The sequence below is a fragment of the Chrysochloris asiatica genome, unplaced genomic scaffold, assembly GCF_000296735.1.
Source record: "Chrysochloris asiatica unplaced genomic scaffold, ChrAsi1.0 scaffold00190, whole genome shotgun sequence".
Classification (NCBI taxonomy): Eukaryota; Metazoa; Chordata; class Mammalia; order Afrosoricida; family Chrysochloridae; genus Chrysochloris; species Chrysochloris asiatica.
Window position 1 is genome coordinate 3,481,534 of NW_006408708.1, and position 16,079 is coordinate 3,497,612.

The window sequence follows — 16,079 nt, forward strand, 5'->3', positions numbered from 1 at the left end:
TTTTTTTCCCCCCCTTGGGAAATATTCTTGAAGTGAAATTAGTGGGTCAAAAACTCTTGACATTTTTTTTTTTGCTAAATTACTTTCCAGAAAGCGTTTAGTAATTTGCTCACATACTAGAAGTATTTGAGTGCCTTTCTTCCTTCCCCCATGCTAACATTACATATGAACAGTGTGTCTGTTCAAATTATATGATTGTTTACTTAGAAACCTTAAAATCTTTTTTCCTCTCATTTTTGTAAGTCAGTTCCCTTTAATCAGGAAACTTCCTTTTAACCAGTTAGAAAATACAATAAAGGGGGAAAATAACATTCCTAATATACTCTTTGCCATCAAGTTCATTCTGACTTCTAGCAACCCTATAGTAGAACAGTTCCATAGGGTTTCTAAGGCTGCAAATCTTTACAGAAGCAGACTGTTATATCTTTCTCCCACAGATGCTAGTAGGTTCGAACCACTTCTATTCTGCATAGTCACAGAAATGACCTGAACCAGCAATAGTGTCACCCCTCATCTGTCCGTTTGTGGTACTGTGATGGCTTGTGTGTTGCTGTGATGCTGGAAGCCATACCAGTGACATTTTAAATACCAGCAAGGTCACTCATATTGGACAGATTTCAGTGGAGCTTCCAGACGAATATAGACTAGGATGAAGGAGAAGTAGACCAGTTCTGAATGGTTAGCCACTGAAGACCTATGAGTAGCAGCTGAACAATGTCAGATACAGTGCTGAAAGCTGAGCCCCTCAGGTTGGATGGCACTGAAAATACAACTGGGTAAAAGCTGCCTCTTCATAGTAGAATTCACTTTACTGGCATGGATGGAACAAAGCTTTCAGGACCTTCATTTGCTAATGGGACACAACTCGAAACAAGAAGAAACAGCTAGCTGCAAACATCCATTATTGATTAGAACATTGATTGTACGAAGTATGAATCTTCGAAAATTGGAATTCAATTAAAAATGAAACGGAATGCAAAAAAGATTGACAATCCTAGGCATTAGTGAGCTGAAATGGATTGGTATTGACCATTTGGAGTTGGACAATTATATATGGTCTGTTTTGCTGGGAATGACAAATTGAAGAGGAATGGTGTTTTAGCCTGGGTTCTCTAGAGAAGTAATAAACAGTGCTCTTTCACGCGCTCTCTCTCTCTCGCTCTCATATTCATATACATATACATATATATATATATATATATATATGAGAGAGAGAGAGAGAGAACTCTGGCAGTGTAGTGGTTACAAATCGACCTGCGAGCCGCAAAGTCAGTAGTTCAAAACTACCAGCTGTTCCGTGGGAGAAATATGAGGAGTTCTGCTTCTGTAAAGATTTATAGCCTCGGAAACCCTGTACAGGGTCGCTATGAGTTGGAATCAACTCCACAGCACATAACCACCAACCACCACATATGTGTGTGTCTATCTGTCTGTTTGTATGTATGTATGTATATACATATAAATTCAGACCTCCACTTTTTTGTTTAAGTTTTTGTGAAATTGAGTGAAAGTTTACAGGGTGGATCATCAGTTTTACATTCAACAAATCATATACTTTATTTCATTACAATGATTATAATCCCCTCCATGTACCATCAGTTAACAGTATTTCTCTCTATTCATTTTAGCTATTTTTTGTTTTAAAAAAACACTCAGGCATATATAATAATTTAAACCACCAAAGCACACACTCGGCAAGCCTGCCTCCTGGCCGCCAGCTCTCAGTCCCTCTCTTTCCATGAATCTAGAGTCCTCAGCTGCTCCCTCTCCATGTCCCCGTCTCTGCCTCCATCTCTGGTGTTGTTGCTTCTCTGGATAAGGTCCCGCATTCCACTTGTGCTCTTCTCCCTTGATGTTCCTGGGGTCCTCTGTTTCTGGAATGTAAGATTAACTACTTCCCTGTTTTGGTTACAAAACTTCTAACTTTACAATTGTGACAGTTGCAATTAGTCATGATAACAATTACTCACTGTTGAATCATAAGAATCTTACCCCCATCTCTTTTTACCAGACCCATCTAGACAAGATGAAAACTATTTAGTGGGGACTCTACATTCCCCCACACACTATTAAACTAAACTCTCTCTTGAAACCTTGTAAGACAGTCACTTCATGTCTTTATCGCCCCCTCATTTTAGGTAGCCAATGTCTAACTTGCCCGTCCCTATCTACCCTGTGTACAGAGGTATTAGCATTGATACTTGATGTGAAGACTCCTTCCCTCTCTGTTGGTATTTTGAGCTACTCCCTTCATGAGTATAGGCCAAGTTCATCAAAATTGTAGCAATTTTCCCTCATTTCCATTATCAAAAACAAATTTTTTTTTCTTCTAGTCAAGTTCTGATTATCAAGCCGTTGAGGGTAGGTCAAATGGGTATTATCTGCAAGTTTCGGTGTTCTTGTGCATTTCCCTCACTTCATATCAGCTGGATGCTTCACTCTCAGTCAAGCCTCCACTTTTGATTAAAGGATTTTGTGGCCAATGGTATTAAACGAAGCAAGAAGCATCTAAAGAAGGTAGAAGGCATACACATAGTTACTGGGCCAAGAAAAATTGTTGTACGTTCAGCTGTTTCAGGAAGTAATATATTATCAAGAACCAATGATACTGAGGAGGAAGAAGTCCAACCTGCACTGAAGGCGTTAGCAAAAAACAAGGCTCCAGGATATGACAGAACACCAGGTTAACTGTACCCCCCCCAAAAAAAAAAAAAAATCAACTAACGGAGCAATACTAGAAGTATTCATTTGCCTGTACTAAGAAATTTGAAAGACATCTACCTGGCCGACCAACTGGAAGAGATTCATATTCCAAAAACAGATGATCTAAAAAATGCAGAAATTATCTAACAATTATCATTAATATACACAAGTAAAGTTATGTTGAAGATAATCCATAAATGATTTTAGCAGTACATTAGTTGAGAACTGCCAAGAAACTCAAGCCAGATTTAGAAGAGAACTTGGAATGAAAGACAGCATTGCTGATATCAGATGGATCTTGGCTGAAATCAGAGAATACCAGAAAGATGTGTGTCTGCTCTTCATTGACTTAGTAAAAGTATTTGACTATGTGGATCCTAACAAATTATGGATAACTTTGTGAAGAATGGGAATTCCAAAACATTTGTGTGGACTCTGTACAAGAAGCAGTTGTTGGAACACAAGGGGTACTGTGCAATTTCAAATCAGGAAAGGTGTACATCAGGGTTGTAACTTTTCATCAACTGTACTTACTCATTCTGCAGCATGCAGATGACACAGCCTTGCTTGCTGAAATCCAAGAGGATTTGGAGCGCTTACTGATGGAGACCAAAGAATATACCGCCTTCAATATGGATTGTACCTGATCAACATAAAGAAATTAAAAAATCTCACAACTGGCCCAATAAATAACATCATGATAAACAGACAAAAGACTGAAGTTGTCAAAGACTTTATTTTTCCTGGTTCCACAGTCAACACTCATGGAAGCAGCAGTTAAGAAATCAAGTGACGGACGTGTATTGCATTAGGCACATCTGCTTCACAAGACCTCTTTAAAGTGTACAAGAGTAAGATACCAGTTTGAGAACTAAGGTGTGCAGGATCCAAGCCACAGTATTTTTAGTATCCTCATATGCATGTAAGGAGCTCTGATAACGTTGTTGTTGTTAAGTGCCGTGGAGTTGGTTCCAACTCATAACGACCCTATACGGGGTTTCTGAGGCTGTAAATCTTTATGGGAGCAGAACGCCTCATCTTTCTCCTACGGAACCGCTGGTAGTTTCAAATTGCTGACCTTGCGGTTCACAGCCCAATTCGTAACCACTACGCTACTAACATAAGGAGCTCTGGCAAAGATTGTGAGGATGGCACAGGACTGGGCATTGTTTCCATCTGTCATACATTGGGTAGCTATGAGTCAGAACTAACTCAGTGGTACCACGCAGTAACAGCAAGGGGTATAATTAGGACCCCCTTGGTGGCACAAATGTTTTGTTTTTTTGTTTTTTAGTGTTTTATTGTGAATTATGTGATAGTTTACATGGGAGAACATTAGCTTTACATTCATCCTGTTGTAGATCATTTCATTGTCATGGTTACAATCCCCTCCATGCATTATCAAGCCAACCAAAGGGTATACCTTGCAAGCCTGCCACCCGGTCGTGAGAACACAGCCCCTCTCCCTCTTTGGGTCTAGAGTCCCCAGCTGCTCCATCTCTCCATGTCATCATCTCTGCTTCCATCTCTGGCGTCACTGCTTCTCTGGGTAGGGTGCCGCACTCTGCTCTTCTCCCTTGATGATCCCAGGTACCTCCACTCCTAGACTGCAAAGTCAATCACTCCCTTCCTTTTGCTACAAAACTTCCACTTTTACATTTCCAACTCTCACAATCAGTCCTGATAACAATTATTCACTATTGTGTCACAAGAAACCTATCCCATCTCCTTTCATTAGACCCGCCCAGACAGACTGGATACTAATCAGTGGATATTCTACCTTCCTTCATACCTTCTGGATCTAAGTTCCATCTTGAAAGCCAGTCATTTCTTGCCTTTGTAGCCCCCCCCCATTTTGGGTAGCCAGTGTCCAAGTTTGCCCATCCCTGTCTACTCTGTGTATGGAGAGGAGGGTGGGAATAATCCTTGCTGTAAAGATTTGTTCCCTCTTTTGAGCTCTTGCATCCATAGGTATAGGTCAGGTTCATCAAATTGTATCAGATTACTCTTTTTTTCCTCATCTTTCTTCTTCTAGTTGAGCTCTGATCATTCAGTCAGTGAAGCCAGGTCAAGTGGACATTATCTGCAAGTGTGGGTGTTCTTGTGCATATGCCTTCTCTTCTTATCAGCTGGACACTTCACTCTCCACTCTAGTCCTCTGTGGCTGTGTCACTGACTCTGGGCCCAAGAGTCCCCAGTGGTGGCACACATTTTTAAATGCTTAGATACTAACAGAAAGTTTGGTGACTTGAACCCACCCAGAGATACCTCAGGAGAAAAACCTGCCAATCTGCTTCAAAAAGGTCAAAGTCATAAAAACCCTCGGAAGAACAGTTCTACTCTGAGAAACATGAAGTGGCCGTGGGTCAGAATCTACTTCACAGCAAATTAATTTGGTTTTATTGGGATCCATGGGCAAGAAATATGAAGCATGGATTCATAAGAGAAATGCAGATGACTTAAAAACTTGAGAGCATATCCATCCTCACCTCATTAGTAGCCACAAATATCATGACACTATTCTTCACCTATAAATTATGACATTTTATGTTTACACTCAGTACTGACACAGGTGAGAAGAGACAGATACTCACTCATACACAGGCTTTCTGGAAAGTCATTTGGCAAAACGAATCAAGGGCCTTCTTCGATCCAGTCATTTAGTTTTTAGGGACCTCTCCTACATAGTCCTGGTATGGCGCAGTGGGCTAAAGCGTCACACTGCAAAGTCGTTTGAACTGTAAAGTCGGTGGTTTAAGCTCACCAGCTGCTCCTTGGAAACCCTATACAGGGTCACTATGGGTTGGAATCGACTCGATGGCACTTATAACAACAACAACAATGCCTAAGGATATTACCCAAAGTTGTCCAAAGACACTTATCATAGCAGTATTGTTATAATCTCAGAAATGGTCCAGTAATGGGAGAATTGTTAAATTAATTGATACATCCATGCAATCATGCAGGTAGTTTAAATGTGTACTAAAAAAAAATGTTGAATGATCCCCAAGACTGAATGCACTGTGTCAAACTTTTAGCAGTTATTGCATCAAGGCCACCCAAGGAGTGATAATAGGTTTTGATTCTTTATATTTTGTTTTACTTTGTTAATTTTCTAAAGCGAAAATTCATCATATCATCATTGTTGTTACATGTTGCCAAGCCAGTTCCTGTATAGGATTTCCAAGGAGCAACTGTAAGTTTGAACTGTCAACCTTGTGGTTCAAACTGACCTTGCGGTCCCATGCTTTTCCTACAAGTGCCTCACCAAGACTCCTGTTATTAATTAGGGAGAAAAAAGAAGTCTTAGCCAATATGGGTACATATAAACACAACACGTAGCATTTTATATGAGATGATAGTTTCAGTATTAACAACCGTGCCAGAGTTACCTTTCCCTGCAAGGTGGGTCATTTAAAGCCACATGGCGTATATCTCTTTTTTACTGGGTGGCCTGTGTAAGATAATCTATCTTAATGATGTGGACTTTGTCAGAATGTTGGGTTTGGGGTTTTTTCTCCTCCTTTCTTGTTTTTAAAGGCTGGATACGATCAATTTCCTAAAATTTTAGTGCTCTGGATCTCACAGGAAGAAGTTTGGAGCAGGTGGTAATTCAGTGAGATCAGATTTCACACAGTGTGAATTATTTTTCCAGGTTTTTTTTTTTTTATTTAATCAGACCTTACATCTTACAGTTCTCAGCAGTGATTCCTCCACCTGTGGCTTCATAGATTCTCTACTTTGGTCTTCTCCTCCCTTCTTTCTACCCCCAAAACTGTTAAACAGCCCAAGAGCAGGATAAATGCAGCAGAGCTTAAGTGATGAACATATAAAAAAATTCCATATTCAAGCCCCAGGCTTTATTACGCCATTACTTTTTTCTTTTCTTTTTGACATGGGACTACTCGTTCAATTTAGGCTAACGAGAGCATTAAATGCTTATTATCAAAATGAAACTGTTGAACATTGTTAATAATTCTTAAGGGTTTAGTTAAATGATTTCCCAGAGACCTACTGGACATGCACATCGACACTCAGACATTTTGGTAACCAGTCCAGATAGCTAAGATTGTATCATTTGCATAAATATGGATTTAAGATCAAATATATATGAGTCCTGGTGTAGCTCTGTGGGTTAATGCACTGAACTGCAAGGTCTATTTGAACTGCAGTTGGCAGTTCTAGCTCAGTAGCCACTCCTCAGAAACCGTATAAAGGGTCACTATGAGTCTATGTATCTAACTACCAATAGAATATCCATGTACCTAACTCTTGGTGTGGTGTTGTAGAATCAGCACTGGACTACAGACCACAAGGTCGGCAGTTCAAATCCACCAGTTGTTCCTCGGAAACCCTATACAGGGTCACTATGAGTTGGAACCAACTTGACAGCACTTAACAACAACAACAGCTGAAGGTTAAATCCACGTAAATTTATATTTCCATATTAAAGTAGCACAGCTGGCTTTCATCTTTAAAAAAAAAAGCTGACTATTAAATCATATGCCTTTTCTTCTCACAGGCGTGCATCTGTATTATGTTGGAGGGGAGGTGTATGCTGAATGCCTCAGTGACAGTAGCATCTTCGTGCAAAGTCGGAACTGCAACTACCATCATGGATTTCATCCCACTACTGTTTGCAAGATCCCAAGTGGGTGTAGTCTGAAAATCTTCAACAACCAAGAGTTTGCTCAGTTATTGGCACAGTCTGTGAACCATGGCTTTGAGACCGTATATGAGCTGACAAAAATGTGTACTATCCGCATGAGTTTCGTAAAGGTAAGAAGGGAGTGCTGATTCTTTAGGTTAGGGTTTGACACACTTGTGTGGTGCTTTCTCCCTATAAATATAGATCCTTTTGACATACTTCCCTAGAAATCAACTTGCCAAGGCACATTAGCAAACTCTGCAAGATGTCAATTATTAGGAAAACGTCATTGGAGCAGAGGAATGCTTGTGTTAAACAATAGTACTAGCAGGCTTTGGCTTTCGTAACCCTTTTCTTACTCTGTTAGCACTATTGTAGCTATTGAATACTATTAGAATATGTTGTCACATGTTTAACATATCATTTAAACACATATGGTTGTCTCATGAAATCCATTCAATAGACACATTATTCTTGTCTTGTAACTTTTCTTTTAAGACAAGTGAACTTTAGATAAAAATACAAGTTCCCCATCCAGGAAATTATTTTTGGTTGGTCAGGTGTTTTCAGTGGTTCCTGTAAGCCTCCTGATTTCAGTATAATCAAAAAGTAGATATAATCCAAAAGTCAGTTTGTTGCACTCTGGTTGGTTTTGTGTCACTGTGATGCTGGAACCTATGCCACCAATATTTTGAATGCCAAAGGGTCACCCATGGTGAATAGGTTTCAGCTGTGCTTCCGGACTAAAACAGACTAGGAAGAAGGAGAGGTGAGCTACTTCTGAATGTTTAGCCACTGAAATCCTTATGATCCGCTGTGGAACACTGTCAGATAGCATCAGAGTATTGAATATTGAAACATGAAAAATAGCACCAAAATATCATCAGCTATAGTGCCCGAAGATGAGCCTTTCAGATTGGAAGGCACTCAAATACAACTGAGGAAGAACGGCCTTCTCAAAGCGGACTTGGCTGTGATGACATAAATGGAATAAAGCTTTCAGGACCTTTATATGCTGCTGTACCAAAACTCAAAATGATGAGAAACAGCTGCAAGCATCCATTAATAACTGTAGCATGGAATGTACTATCAATCAAGGAAATTGGAAGTTGTCAAAAATGAAATGGAGCTTATCAGCATTGATATCCTAGATACCATAGTGAGCTGAAATTGAAGACAAAATTCATCATCAAAAAGAACATATCAGATCTGTCTTGACGTATAATGCTATCTGTGATAGAGTAATAGCCCTATGCCTACATTGAAGATCAGTTATTACCACTACTATTCAAATTTACGCACCAGCCACTAAAGCCAGTGATGATGAATTTCAAGAATTCTGTCAACTTCTTCAGTCTGAAATCGATGTATTGATAATTACTGGCGATTGGAATGCAAAGGTTGTAAACAAAGAGGAAGGATAAATAGTTGGAAAATATGGCCTTGGTGAAAAATGATACTGGAGATTGCATGATAGGATTTTGCAAGACCAATGACTTCTTAATTGCAAATACCTTTTTTAGACGACATAAAAGACACCTGGAAGTACACATGGACTTTACCAGATGGAATGAATACACAGAAGTCAAATGACTACATCTGTGGAAAGAGATGCTGGAAAAGCTCCTTATCATCAGCCAAAACTAGGCTAGGGGGCAGACTGTGGAACAGACCATCAATTGCTCAGATGCAAGTTCAGGCTGAAGCTAAGAACGTTAAAATAAGTGCATGAGAGCCAAAATAAGACCTTGAACATACCCCACCTGAAATTAAAGATTTAATTTTTAAATTAGATTTAAATCTGAAGAACAGTTTTGATGCATTAGACACCAATGATCTAAAACTGGGAGAGTTGTGAGATGACATCAAGAACAACATACAGGAAGGAAGCAAAAGGTGATTAAGATAAGAAGACAAGGAAGAAAGAAAAGATCAAAATGGATGTCAGAAGAGAGTCTGAAACTTGTTCTTCAGCATAGAGATACTAAAAGAAATGGAAGAAAGGAGGAGGTAAAAGAGCTAAAGAGAAAATTTCAAAGGTCAATTCGAGAAGACAAAGTCAAATATTATAAAGAAATGTGCAACCTTTTCAATGATGTTCAGCCATTTCAAGAGGTAGCATATGATTAAGAGCCCATGATACTGAAGGAAGAAGGCCAAGGTACATTGAAGGAATTGACAAAAAACAAGACTTCAGGAATTGATGGAATACAAATTGAAATCTTTCAACAAACGATGCAACACTGAAGGCACTCACTCATTATGCCAAGAAATTTGGAAGACAGCCACCTGGCCAACTGATTGGAAGAGATCCATATTTGTGTCCATTCTAAAGAGAGGTGACCCAATGGAATACAGAAATTATCAAGCAGTATCATTAATATGACATGCAAGTAAATTTTGTTGATGATAATTCAAAAATGGTTGCAACATTCCATTGATGGATTCAAGCCGGATTCATACAAGGATGTGGAATGAGGGATATCATTGTGGACATAAGATTTATCTTGGCTGAAAGCAGAGAATACCAGAAAAATGTTTACCTGTATTTTATTGACAATTTTAAGGCTCTTGACAAGCTACGGATGGACAGCATTGCGGAGAATGAGCATTCTGGGACACTTAATTATGCTCTTGAGAAACCTGTCCATAGAACAAGAGGCAGTTGTTCGAACAGAACAAGGGGATACTGAATGGTTTAAAATCAGGAATGGTGTACACCAGGGCTTTCTTTCCCATACTTACTCAGTCTGTACGCTCAGAAAATTATCTGAAAAGCTGGATCATAAGATGAAGGTGACAACAGGATTGTTGGAAGACTCATTAAGAGCCTGCCATATGCAGATGATACAAGCTGGATTGCTGAAAGCAAAGAGGTCTTAAAATGCTTACTGATGAAGATCAAAGAGCACAGCCTACAATGTGGTTTGCACTTCAGTGTAAAGAAAACAAAAATTCTCGCCACTGGAGCAAGAAGTGGCATCATGATAAATGGAGAAAAAAGTCAAGTTGTCAAAGACTTCATTTTGCTCGGATCCACCATCAATACTCTTGGAAGCAGCAGTTAAGAAATCCAACGATGATTTAGGCAAATCTGCACAAAACCCCTTTAAAGTGTTCAAGAGTAATAGATGTCAGTTTGAGAACTAAAGTGCTCCAGACCCTACCCATGGTATTGCCAGTAGCCTCATATGCATGTGAAGGTTGGACAATGAATAAGGAAGACCATGGAAGAATTGCTGCGTTTGAGTTATGGTGCTGGAGAAGAACATTAAAGGTACCATGGACTGCCAGAAGAACAAGCAGGTCTGTGTTAGAAGAAGGACAATCGTTACGCTCCTTAAAAGCCAAGATGGCCAGACTTCATCTCTTATACTTCGGACATATTATCAGGAGGGATCGGTCCAGTTCCTAGAAAGGGACATCATGCTTGGTAAAGTCTTGGTAAAGTCAGTGCAAAAAAGGGAGACCCCTCAAGGAGATGGATTGCATAATAGCAGCAGCAATTGTGAGGCTAGTGCAGGATCTGGCAGTGGTTTTGTTCTGTTGTGCACAGGGGAGCTGAGTGCTCTGCTCCTAGCAACAATACCAACAAAGGTTGATAAGGTCCTTGTACAAAGTTTGTATTATGAAATTTGAGTAGGGAGAAGGTTAAAGGCATTGATGATAATAACTGATCTCTTTGCTGCCTCATGTTTGCTTGTAAGAAATAAAAATGTTACAGGTGCCACTAGAATGTAAAATAAACATTTAAGTATCTAAATAGATGTCTCCAACCAGTTACTTATTCTGGTAACTGACTAACGTGTCTCTGAATTCTCAAACATAAATACTCATTCTCTGTTACTTTGAGAAACAAATCTAATTATATATTTGGGTGAGGCAATCAGCTCTTAAGCTCTCTCTCCAGAAGCTCACCTAACTAGTTTATAAACCTGTTTTATAATGTATGTAATACTGAGGATAATTTTGGAGCCTTACTTTGATCACCTTCCTTTAAATTAAAGGCATTTTTTCCTGGACATCGTCTTCCCACCCCCCCACCCCCCCTTTATTCATTTAAATCATAGTAGCCAGTTTTCAGAGGGTTCTTTTAGCATTTCTTTTCTGGAGATATATAATTCAGTAGTTCTTCATAACTTACTATGGTACCTCTTTAGTATTAAAGGTGGCCTTTTAAATAGGTTGGCCCATACACCATATACATATGAGACCATAAAGATCCTTCTCATTCATTATTCATATTCACTCTTTAATATTTGACTAAGCATTTAGTTTAAAAGAATTTTTTAATGAGGGCAATGACTTGGCCAGAAGTGTGTTTTTGTTTATTTATTTGGATGGAGGAAAGTGTCTGCCTTAGGAGTCAAGAGAACCTGGTTCTAGTTCTGTCTTTACCATTCTAGCTGTGATAAGATGACAGGATTTCTTCTCTGGTCCTCATGTTCATGTACAGTGATAGGAACTGTGGTAATGATCGCTCAAGTCCCCTGACAAGGCCGTCATTGAAGGACCACACTAGAATGTATGACTCAGTTGGACTTACTTCTCAGACTCACATGCATCTTGATTCCCTGATTAATTTTATAGACAAGGAAAAACATCCTGCATACTAATCAAAGTCCTGGTGTGGTGCTGTAGGATCAGCACTGGAATACTGATTGCACGTCAGTAGTTCAAGCTCACCAGCTGCTCTTCGGAAACTCTATGCAGGGTTGTTATGAATCTCAGTTGACCTCAATAGCACTTAACAACAATAACAACATACTAATAAAAAAGTATTCATAATGCCAGGGATATAGATTTAAAATTGTATTAAATTTCGTTTATTCAATAATGGGTTTTAGTAGTACTTCAGAGAAGTAAACCAAAAATGAAAATGCCCCTAAAGTTTGTTTGTTTCAGGAGTTTATGGTCTATACTACATCTAATTAGAATATGATAAGCAGTGTGGCATAATGGCCATACCACCCTGAATGTGCCTGATCCTGTCAGTTCTTGGAAGCTTAGCAGGGTCGGGCCTGGTTAGTACTTGGATGGGAGACTGCTTGGGAATACCGGGTGCTGTAGGCTTTAGGAGTCCTGGTGTGGCACTGCAGGACAATACACTGGACCACAAGGTCAGTTTGAACCATAAGTTCAAACTCACCAGCTGCTCCTTAGAAACCCTATACAGGGTCACTGTGAATTGAAACCAACTCGACAGCACTTAACGACAAACAACAATGATGAAGGGTTGTACATGATTTAGTAGACCAAGCTGGGAAGCCGTATTGGAAAAATTAAGTATAAACAAATCTTACATGATAAAGGACGGCTTCTTATGGTGAACTAGCAACAAAGAATGCACAACTGATAATGTTGTTTTTTAATGTTGTAAGGATCACATACTTATCGCTCTTACACTTAGCATCTTAGAGAAATCATAGAGCACTCAATAGCCAGTCTTGCTCTTTTTTTTTTTTTTTTTATTGTGAATTGAGTGAAGGTTCACAAACAAGATCATCAAATGTTACATTCAACAAGTCATACCCTTTGTTTCCCTCAATGATTGCAACCTCCTCCATGCAACAGCAGTTGTTCTGCTTCCTCCCTGTCGTGGTGGTGAAGTGCCACTGAGTTGGTTCTGACCCATAACAACTCTATATAGAATTTCCAAGAAGTGGCCGATGAGCTCGAACCACTAATCTTGTGGATCAAACCAACTTTTTTTTTTTTTTTTTTTCTTGCTCTGTATTTAAAGTAATCATTTTTGGTCTAAGATAAAAACACATTTTCTAAACTATTTGTATCCTACACTGTCCCATATCTGAGAAATTCAAATCAGTTCAGCTGAACAAATATGATAGAATTCCTGCTTTGTGCCTATCACTGTGCTAAGGGTTGTTGTTGTTGTTATGTGCTGTCGAGTCACTTCCGACTCATAGCAACCCTGTATAGGGCTTCTAAGGAGCAGCTGGTGAGTTTGAGCCACTGACCTTACACTTCACACTGACCCTGCAGTCCAGTGCTTTATCCTACAGCACTACACATACCAGAACTATATAAAACCCAGTCTCTCTGATATATCTCATAAAAGAACATTTATCAGAACTGAATATTCCATTGTCCACCTATGTCAGTGAATTTTTGATGTTTTGCAATAATAGTAACTTTTCTGTTGTGCATAAGGACTTCCTTCCTTGGAACCTTGATGTCTTAAGATGTCTGGCAAACTACCTACATGCTTGTACAAATGAATGATGGAATCTACTGATTCTTTGATATGGTTATGGGTCAATAAAAGTTTTTTGATACTTAATGTATTCCTGCAAATGTTGCTTTTTAAAGATTAAAAGATCAAGAACTTTGTGTCCATTGGTTGAATTAGGGAAGGCACAGAACAACAGTTTGTCTGACATCCCTTTTTCTTAATTTTCTTAATGATAAAAATGAAAGCTCAGTACTAGCTTTTTGAGAAAAATAAATAACATCAAAGTGAATGATCATATCAAGTATAAAGACACATCCAAATTAATAAAGATACTGCCAACTCTGAGGAAAAATTACTGTCATATTTAACATAATGAGCAGTGAAAATGAAAGTTGGAAATATCTTTATTGAAACAGCTTTATAATGTATTTTTAAACTTTGATTTCCCAAGATTCAGGAGGTTTTGGTCTGGATGGAATTGGAGGAGCTACGGAAACACACTTCCTAAAATTTCCTGCTAAATCACATGCCTGAACATTTTTCTTGTGGAAAGAGTCCATAGCTTTAATCAGAATCTCTGATAATATGAACTATTTTTACTTATGTTTAACCATTAAGTTAATCAAGTTAAGTGACTGCCTTCAATGTGTTGTTGTTTCTAGGGCTGGGGAGCAGAATACCACCGCCAGGATGTCACTAGCACCCCCTGCTGGATTGAGATACATCTGCATGGCCCCCTACAGTGGCTGGATAAAGTTCTCACTCAGATGGGTTCACCTCATAATCCCATTTCATCCGTGTCTTAAATGGCCTCAGCCTTCTGCCTCTTGAAAACTATTGAGCCTTGCATGTACTTGAAGGATGGATGATTCCGACACGATTAAGAACTGACGAAGGAGCCTTGATAATACTTGACCTCATGACCAACTGTTGGATTCCAGAATTTTAAAAATTAAAAAAAAAAAAAAAAAAAATTTAAAAAACAAAACCAAACAAAAAAAAGCTTGGTAACATACTGTTGATATCCAGAACCTGTTTAGTTTACATTGTAATATTCTCTTGTAAAATCAACTAAAATGCAGCCGTTGTGTATAGTTAGTTAAAGGAACTATGGCCCAAGCCAGAGACAAATTATCTGTTGGAGAAAGATGATCCCTGAAGAGATTCTTTTGTGTTTGGCACTTTAAGGCCATCGATTGGCAGAAATTGAGCATTAATGATTATAGTGTTTCTGAAGTGTGTTTTTAATCAGGTTTAGAGCCCATGTTGAGTCTTCTTTTCATGGGTTTTCATAATATTTTTAAACTATTTGTTTAGTATTGGTTTTTGATTATTATTTTTTTTTAAATAAAGGTTAATCTTGATGATATACATAATAATCTTTCTAAAATTGTATGCTGACCACACTGCTGTCAGAATAATGTTAGGCATATGCTCTTTGCTAAATATATATGTACAGAATATTTGAAAGTTAAAAATTAATTAGACTAGATGATCTAGGGGAATAACCGAAGGGGGGTGGGGGAGAGGGAAATGACAACTGTAAATGTAGAATATACTGTAAAATGTCAGTTTGTTGTTTTAAAGAAACAAGCTGATGTCTGAATTTTGCTGTGTTTTAATTTTTTAGAGTTTATATCCTACTTTTAGCTGGGTTTTTTTTTTTTTTTCTTTTCTTTTTTCTTTTTTTTTTTTCTGTCCTAACCCCTTCAAAAATCAATTTATTCAGCTAGATTAATTCCTATAACAGTGACAGCAAATGAATAATTCTTGCTATTCTAAAATTGACTGCCTGTATGTTTCCACATCAGTTGTATGGAGTGTTTAATTAGCAGTTCTGTGGCGTTTACATTTACGGAATAGGCTGTCATTTTCAAATGACTTATTTGCCAAATCTAGTAACTCTCCTAAATATTTACAGGATTTAAAGAACATCCCTATTTAAATCCATTTCAAACTTGTAAAGAAATTTGTACTTTGTTTAATTTTATGTTTCCCCTGCTAATCTTTTTATATTCACTTCTGCTCTAGTTTGTTGAGTACTTTTGCTCCAAAATCTTGTGGGTTTTCTCTACTGGAAATTTTAAATAAACCTGTCATTATTACTTACTTTGATTAAAAACCTGTTGTGTTGTTTCCTTTCTTCACATACTAGATTTTAGCACCAATAAGATTTGTTATTCTTTTGATAGTTTTTCTCTCCAATATTTTTTGACAAGCATATAGCAAAACTAAATTACTAATACAGAGACAGGGAGATAGAATCATGGACGGAACAGTCACTTTAAATCAGAAAAGAAAGGACATGTGACACTTAAAAATATTTTTTAAACTTTTAAAATCTAAGTGGCAAAATCTGGAATTGCAGATAATAATGTAGGGTCACTATGGAATATCATCAGCTATAAGAGGTTATTAACTCTCTTGGAATTTTGTAACTAAAGGAATGAAAATGTCAAAACAACTATTTGTTTAGATTGCTAAACAGAAAATTTAGTTTCAGTCAAAAAACAATATGTACTGTTTTCATGTTGT

At 38.1% G+C, this 16,079-nt stretch overlaps 1 protein-coding gene across 2 annotated transcripts in view; it reads left to right on the top strand.

The window, feature by feature from the left end:
• The window catches only part of SMAD1 (SMAD family member 1), a 126,322-nt gene extending 111,828 nt beyond the window's left edge, over positions 1 to 14,494 (top strand). For both annotated transcript variants that reach the window (XM_006872271.1, XM_006872270.1), the window contains exons 6-7: positions 7,226 to 7,482; positions 14,207 to 14,494. In XM_006872271.1, the coding sequence (XP_006872333.1) occupies positions 7,226 to 7,482; positions 14,207 to 14,350 (401 nt within the window). In that variant the 3' untranslated portion in view covers positions 14,351 to 14,494. The remainder of the gene's footprint in view (positions 1 to 7,225; positions 7,483 to 14,206) is intronic.
• The last annotated feature ends 1,585 nt before the right edge of the window (positions 14,495 to 16,079 follow it).